The 8,433-nt window shown below is 34.3% G+C and overlaps 1 protein-coding gene across 1 annotated transcript; it reads left to right on the forward strand.

Moving 5' to 3' along the window:
* Positions 1 to 1,204: 1,204 nt before the first annotated feature.
* On the forward strand, positions 1,205 to 7,730 carry LOC118202485 (uncharacterized). The gene is made up of 4 exons (XM_035374667.2): positions 1,205 to 1,338; positions 1,448 to 1,499; positions 4,264 to 4,415; positions 6,186 to 7,730. Coding segments are annotated over exons 1-4 (1,596 nt in total). The 5' UTR covers positions 1,205 to 1,336; the 3' UTR covers positions 7,576 to 7,730.
* Positions 7,731 to 8,433: the final 703 nt, after the last annotated feature.

The following is an 8,433-nucleotide window of genomic DNA, read 5'->3' on the forward strand; positions in this document are numbered from 1 at the left end:
TACGGTCGTCGAGGAATCACTGTTATTAATGTGATTATCACTGGAAATTTGAACCTATAATGAACAACCAGTGTTTACTACTTTTAACTCGATGATTTTTGTCCAAAATGTATTAGTATAATGCCATGTGTATACAATGAATTCAGCTCAAGGATAATGCTTAAATAATTTTAACATTTCAATTGCCACCCAGCCGGGATAGTGGTTAGTGACGCTGACTGCCGTACCGAGGGGCTGGCTTGAATCCCGGAGAAGGCATGGATGTTCATAAATGTATAGTGTCTGTGCGGCATGAAGGCACTCTAACTATGCGACAACTCGAAAGTCCTCTCGGGGATTATTATTGCTAGGGGAAAATAGATGAGAGACCTTCGTAGTCGCCCCCCCCCAGTGTGCTGTTTCTCCAAAATGGGGGGGGGCGGAATTGAGCTAAAGTAAGGCTGTCACCTATATGGTACTCAAGGATCTTGCTAATGACAGGTGCATTTGACGTGCTACCTTTGTCATACAAGTAAGACTTATAGTAACAACAACATTTCAATTGACATCGACCTTTCAGTGGACGTTTGTGCTTGGATTTAGATGAAATTGTTGCACACATTTGACATCTGAGATGTGTGTAAGATATACGATTATCATTTCTGATCAAAATCATAATTATTCCATATAATTTATCCTATTTCACTACAATTATACAGCTCACGAACAGATAAAATGTGTTATGTATTATTTATTATGCCTTATGTCTGATGTGTTATGTGTTATGTCTTATTTGTTATGTTTTATATGTTATGTCTTATGTGTTATGCAAAAAGTTTTAGTTTAATGATAAATGTTTTTACACCTGAGAAAGTGTATTACAAGCCTTATTTTTATGAATATAAGAAACGAGATAAATAGTTATTTATTGGTTTGTAATTTGCTCATATCAATAGTGGAATACAATATCAAAACAAATAAAATCTGACTAAATCTCTATCTAAAAAACTAGTTTCAAAATATTACGCAACTGCTGGTTAAGATTATAATAATATTCCAGTTTGGCATCAGTGGATATATCGAATATACAAATTAATTTTCTGTGATAAATTAAAAAATACAAGCAACTAAACAAAATTCTTAAAGGTAACTTAGAAAATAATCAATCCGAAATGATAATTTGCTGAAGAGTTAATTTTGCCAGTGCACGGCTAGTAAACCTCTATGAGTTTATGATTGCTCCTTCAAGGTATTTTCTGCGGATCTGCTGTTGAAATCATAAATAGACGTTTATCATAGGAGTTTAAGGTTTCTGTTCAACGTGCTATGGTCGCGAGTCATAACTGGACATTCCACAATGTAGGTTTATACTGTATCTTAACTTTCTCATTTGTGTAATTGTGCATTTACATTCCTTATGTTTTACGAATACCTCAAACTAGCTTTTTGAACCATTTTTCCTTTTTAGGTATAACGGAACTATAAATGTTGGCTTTCCAAAAGCTTTTGTATGTGTCTTGGTAAGTAATACCTATTTTCTGTGCAAATTATTTCGAAACTTTGATTACGAGTCTGAATATGTAATTTATTCTGAACGTTTGTATGCATTAAATTACAGATGACGATTTGGATCTTCAATAAACTTCGTAAATAAATAAATCTTTAAAGTAAATTTACCAGTTTTAAGCGGTATATGAATATTCGTAAAATATCTGTGTGCAAATGAGCGATTTAATCGCGATACCGAAAGTCTGAGCACTAATTGCTTTTAACTATTCGTATTTATTTACTCGTGTCAAACATAGTAAATTAATACTATTTATAAATTCTAATGTGGGATTGGGATTATTCAGTTATGCCAAAGCACACGAGGGCTATCTGCCTAAAGGGAGGGATGCCTTCGTGGAGGACTTTCTAAGGGAAACTGGCTCGTATACACGTTACACATGGGGAAAACCACGAAAACGCCCATGCAGTCAGCCCGTTCGCGGGATTCGAACCTCGGACCGAACTACCAGTGTTCAGCGTCTTTACCGCTCGGCCGCTCTAATGTGATGATAAAAACTTGTCTGTGGTAAGACTCCAGATTCTTTGCATTTGCTTTTTTTTAATAAACTAAACATTAATTTTGGAGAGTTATTGTGCTAAACTCGTTAAATTCTCTAAGAGCTGCTTTCCACTATTTAAATAACTATACCGAACTGTTGATTCTTTTAGATATGCTAGAATTTGGTAAGATCTAGGAAAGGTAATTTCTAATTTAGTAGAATTTAAATACATTTTAAATGTTCAGGGCTCGATGTCGAGTTTATTTTTAGCATTTAATTAGAAATCTTAATATCCAAAGGATGCTGAGAATTTTACTATTATGCCTTTCACATATGGATAAAACTTTAGCGCATGTTAATTATCAAGTTTCGATTTGAAATGAGTTTAAACTTGCTGTCAAATACAAAGATAATTTTAAATCTTAACGAACTGAAATTAGAAACTTAATTGTTCGCTTTCGATTGACCGAGTAATTAAGATCGCTAAAATATTGCGTTTTTCCTTGGTTTGGTTCGTTTCTAAACAGAAAAGCTGCTCGGAGGCCCACCAGCGGTCGAGCGGTAAAATTTCTGAACACTGCTAGTCTGGTCTTGGGTTCTATTACAGGCCAACGGGGTGGATGCAAGGGCGTTTTCGTGATTTTTTTCTCGCTTGCAACTTGTATACGAGCCAGTTTCCCTTAAAACGCTCTCCCCAACGGCCTCCCTTCCCTTAGGCAGATCCCCCTGCCATAATTAAACCAAACCAACCAGTTTGGAATGGGGCTTGCGGGGAGGGAACAGTGTACTTGCTCTAAATATGATTTCGTCACTAAAATACCAACATACTACAGTGCCAAGAGTTATTCCAGTGCCTTGTAATTCGATAATCGAATGCGAAAACAGAAAACTTTAAAAAAAAAAAAAAAAGTTATCTTACTTGAAAGAGATTTGCCACTTAAAATACTGTTTAAATTATATTTACGATTTTTAAAAATATTTATTTACTTATTTATTTGCACCCTTTATTTGTTCTTGGGGGGAAAAATGTGTCCGCTCTGACCACGTCCGCTGCAGCCACACCACCATGCATACAATGTCTGGCCATTTCGGATGGGAGAATATATCAGATTCTTAGATTGTATTTAATTTTTTATTTGAAATATCAAATTGGTAAAAAGTAATTAATGTAAATTGCACAAATTTATAATTTATATTACCTCATCTCCGAGAACTACCAAAAGTAAAGTTTAAAAATAGGTGAAGATTTAACTTTGGCTGCTGTTTTTTTAATACGACTTTAAAGTTGAGTAAATGAATGTATTGTTAAACGCTAAACAACCAAGAGTCCTTTTGTATATTGAATGGATACTTAAGTGAACGTATGGGTGACATTACTAATCTAATTGCTCGCGGTACACAATGTCTACTTTTGTGCTCGTCCATGGCATCGTTACGGAAGAAACTCAATTAAGCGATATCGGATAAATATATTATAGGACGTTTGTTGGTACTTAAATAGTGCTTTTTTAAACATTCTTCTTTCACTAAGCTTTTATTCCAACATATAAAATTTAAAACTTGGCCAAATCTCTGGTAAAAAGTAGTTTCCAATCCATTATTAAATTGGTGTTAAATCTTAGCAAATTGGAATTGCGCTTGATCTCAAGTTATGCTGCTTTGAATATTTTAAATAGTTATGCAAAAGTAAGTCAGTTAATGCAAAACGCACGAGTTAAGTCTTTGCAATTAAATGTATTTACGCTGTGTTAGGCGTTCCAAAAACTAGTCTCCTAGTTTTCAAGGTTTCCTTATTATTGCAAATTGGGCTTTTTTATTAGTTTTATTCGACCATAAAATTCCCTGCAGACTGAATAAGAAACTTGAAATTAAATATAAATTTTAACCAGGAAACTCCCCCTTGCGTTTTCTTCGGTTTTGGCTTAAATTTCTCGATACAAGTTTCATAATTTTCCTTTAGGTGCTTGTGTATTCGCTAATACGTATATGCATCATTGATCAGAAACACTCTATTACAAGTAAATCCTTAAGGAAGACTGGCAGCACAACGAATATTGGATATCGTATCCAACTTATTGTATTTTAAATTCTTAAAATTCTAGATGATCTGAATGTTGGTCTACGCTAAATAAAATTTAAAATTTGTTGTTAAATCTTGCTTCATAACTATATTTTCAAATCCGTAATTGACTTTTTGCAGTATAACTATAATCTAAGCAGTGACATTTATTTTTAGTGGCTGCTTGTTTGTTTGGCCCGTGGGCACAAAATGACTCCACGTTTCAACGTTGTATGCGATATATCTGGCATGCATGTGCAGATGACCTTCGTGGATGCTTTCAGTGGTGTGATATTTGCAAAGGACCACTCGTCAGAAAAACTCTGCAGGTATAGTATTTATCAAGAATTACTTAACATTGGTAAACTAATGAGATGGAAGGGAACATTTATAGTTAGTCCTGGGTTTCGGCTCGTGTTGAGCGAATAGACTGCTTGCACATGTGAAACGGTAATACGAGGCAGTAAACGCTAATAACACTGGTACACACATGGGTTCGATTCCAGGCAGACGGGTTGGCTTTATGGATGTTTTCGTGATCTTGCCCGTATTTAACGTCGATTAAGAGCAATTTTTCTCAATAAAGCCCTTTCTGAAGACATTCCTTCTTAGACCAATAACGCTGATGTGCTTTGCTGTATTCAAACAACCGTAACTTGAACCAAGCGGGAATAATTTTACATAAGAAGTAAATATATACCGTTGTAAAAATTTTCGTTCTGAAGCATTAAAAAAAAGCTGATCGTGTTTAAGAATACCTTCATGAAAGTATTCCTCCACTTGGATAGATGGTTCAAGCGCGCTTTGGTATGATCTAGTAAATCAAACCGAGCCATGTGTTGCAAGTAAATCAAACCAAGCTACAGCCATGTATTAGCTTAAAGCACGCGTATCTTTTAAAATAATCAAACCTGTAATCAGTTTTTATCAATTTTATTAAGGCTTAAAACAGTGTAAATAAACGCATGCAGTATTTTAATCTGATTTTCCTTAGTTGCTTAGATCTTGTATGGTTTTACCCTCCCATTGGTGTTTGTTTCCACAATTCTGTCAATATTTGTCTTATTTTTCTGATCTGTGATAGTTTGTGGTGTTTGCAATGAGAATCTCTTTATTTTTGCTTAGTTTCTATTTTACATATTGCTTCATAGATTTTTTCCCTTTGTTCTTCATTCTATCCTACTTGGATTACTGGATACCCGACATTAGTCGACGTGATCTGTTTCGCTTTAACTACTGGATTGGCGCAGATGTCCTCGCTAAGTTTTGCGCCAGAAATTGCCGTCAGTATCTAACCAATAAAAGGTTCAAATACAGGCGTGAGTTTTTATTTATTATTCCAACAAATGCTAACTTGGCAAGAGCTACGTGTGTATATTTATGGCTTGGATAAACTTTAAGCTCATTCAGTACGTGATGTCAATTTATAATGGTAACAAACCCAGTACCAGAAACAATTCAGTTTGGAGTATTCTATAGTTCACAGTAGTCTTAAGCAATGCAGCCAATATTGAAAATTCAATTTTTCAAATATTTATTCCTGAGGGGAACAAAATAACCTAATCCAAATAGCAACATTAAAAATCCCAAGTTGCATTTTCTAGTTGGTTAGAATTTACTTCGTTTAATATGCATGTAATGAAGTTCTTAAGAATTATGTATCAATGCTTAGATTTTTAATCCCCAATTCATAGCTAAGGTATAATTCTTTTATAACAGAAAATATTTAAATTCACTTCACTGCCTAATCACTGTGCATAAAAATGAAACTGAGTCTGTTTTTCATACCCCCATAATATTTAATCTGAAATGTCTTGTGCTAAAAAATTTGTAGAGTGTTGTAAAAAAATCTTGTACTAAAAAATTTTAAAACTAAATGTTGAATATTTTCGTTCCTGTCATTTAATCTCTTATGCGGGATCTAAATTTCTCTGCAATTTTTGTTTCCATTTTCATGAAACTTGTAATTAAAGAACTCTAAAAGTTGATATACTGTAATATTCTGAACAAGCTTAAAGTGCAACACTCAATCTTTACTGTTTAGTTTTATTATGAATAAAATGGCATTATCAAAAACTTAATACATCTTTCTTTTCCAGTGTCGAAATTTCTGAAAAATCTCCTGCGATGACGGTGTTCTTAGATTTGCCGTTAGCAGGCTGCGGGTCACAAATCAGAGGAGCTTCTGGGATGTACCAAGCGTCCAATACTATTATAGTTGACGATGTTAACACATCCTACATTCTTGAACGGAGTCTTCTGTGCGAACTGTCACCTGTAGCCGAGGAACAGTTTCTTTCATTACCAGACGATGGGAAAAATCCCAGCTGGGATTCCTCCCGTAATGGATATTTGATGTCATGGTTTGATATCAGGTTAGCAAGAGAAGTGATAGGTGTGGAGATACCACAGAAAAATTTTAGTGATCACTTACTGTTGATCCTCCACATCAACGACGGAGGTCAAAGTCAAGACTTACGAGTTAGAAATTGTTATATAAATAATGAAGAAATCATTTCAACAAATTCTACTGTATATAGAATGTCCGATGGCTGTCCCCATTCTGACGATATTTTGCAATTCAGTGTTCTAAAAAATGCTTCATCGGCCGAAATTGTTGCTTACTCTGTAGTGAAAGCTTTCGCTGTGCCTCTAAAAAACAAACTATACCTAACCTGCGGTATACTACTATGCAAAAACGTCTGCCCAAACCTCTGCTTCAACTCTGCTGAAGAAAATAACATTGTGAAGCATAATAGCAAAGTAAAGAGATCAGTCGATGAATCTGAACCCTACGTTTCTTACAGGTATTTCCAGCAAAGAAATCGTCTCATGATGTCTACCATTCAAGCTCTAGCTTCAGAGTTACTTAATAACAAAAGGCAAAAGTATGAAACTGATTTTAAGAAACGTTTGTCTAACACGGAGACCGAGACAAATGCAGTTGCAGATAGTTTTATCATTCCCGAAGGAGCGGAGATGACTGAATTTTTGCCTTTAGATCAGAATCTCAAAACTAATTACTCTTCAGATTTTGTTTCCAGGCGTGACAGAAAAACTTTCTTGCCTACCTCAGAAATAACCATTATCGCTGATAAAAATGGCATTACAGCATCTTCAATCACACAAGACGCTTCGAATTTCGTTCCATCATTCTTTTCTTCGTTTACAGCAACCCAAAATACAAACTCTGAAGATTCATTGGAAAACCTCTACCAGTTTTACTCTTATAATTTAACTATGAAGCTCTCAACTTTACCAGTACAGACGATTTCACCATCCAACCATCTGCTTAATAAAGAAATAGTTGTAGGGAATTTAGGTATCGCTTCTCACTGTGTTCCCCGAATGAAATTTACAATTGTTACTGGTCTTTTTTGTTTTATCTTACTTTGCCTGTTACTTATCTGCGTTGGATTGATTCTTCACATACGAAAGGAGAAAAAGAAGCACAGCGTCGATAGTTTTCTTTTATACAACTATTACTGAGACGAATTCATGTAAAGCATTTTCGCTGTTTACAAGGCCTGTACCGTTAATTTGAAATTAACTGCTTAGGTTGCATCTTGGTATCAATTGACAAATCTTTTCGGATTGTGTGTAGTTTTAAACTATATTTATAAATAAATTTTAAAATGTTTTCACTTTTTTGTTATTTAGTTTGAATGCTTGAATGTTTAGATTAGATACTTAACTTATTTTCAGAATGTCCCTTCAGGTTTTACGATTTTCACTGTTTAAAATGCTAAGTTTGGGTTATTAATGAACGATTACCTTTATGAGCTGAATTTGGAATTTAATAGCCTGCGTAGCTTTTTTGATAAAGATTTCTAGAAAGTGATTTGATTTTCACATAGAAATTTACGTGAAGTTGAAGAACATAACAAATATGCATGATTTTACTAGGCAGATTATACGTAATTTGCAAATAAAATTAGCAGCTTAATTCCCAAAACTACAGAAATCGGTACAATTTAAACTTTATGAAGAATATTTCGAAAATGATTGCACAGTTTTTACGACCTTAATTTTCAGTTGTAAAAGTTCATACAAAATGCCTCTAAGTAACTGCTGGTTAACACATGATTAGCAATTACGAAAGATGGTTCTTCGAAGAGCGTTCAATTCTAGCAAACATTAAATACCTTTTATGTTCAAATAACTATTTCTGGACCATTAAAGTTCTGAAAAGTTGCGAGTGAAAATCAACTTTCTTCACACCTTTAAAATTCTAATTTTCCAAATACAGTGACTCGCTTGCATTCAAATATTATATTGCAGTAGATTTCATTTCGTCCTTTATGTACTCTTCATTTGGAGCAAAAAATCTCAATTGTTCGCAATGAA

This window comes from Stegodyphus dumicola, chromosome X2 (genome assembly GCF_044657685.1).
Source record: "Stegodyphus dumicola isolate Sdum_Otavi_A_Nest chromosome X2, ASM4465768v1".
In the NCBI taxonomy this organism is placed as follows: domain Eukaryota; kingdom Metazoa; phylum Arthropoda; class Arachnida; order Araneae; family Eresidae; genus Stegodyphus; species Stegodyphus dumicola.

Coding starts and splice junctions, on each gene's coding strand:
- LOC118202485 (XM_035374667.2), top strand. Junction 1,500..4,263: donor AAGCTTTTGTATGTGTCTTG/GTAAGTAATACC, acceptor ATTTATTTTTAG/TGGCTGCTTGTTTGTTTGGC. Junction 4,416..6,185: donor TCGTCAGAAAAACTCTGCAG/GTATAGTATTTA, acceptor TTTCTTTTCCAG/TGTCGAAATTTCTGAAAAAT.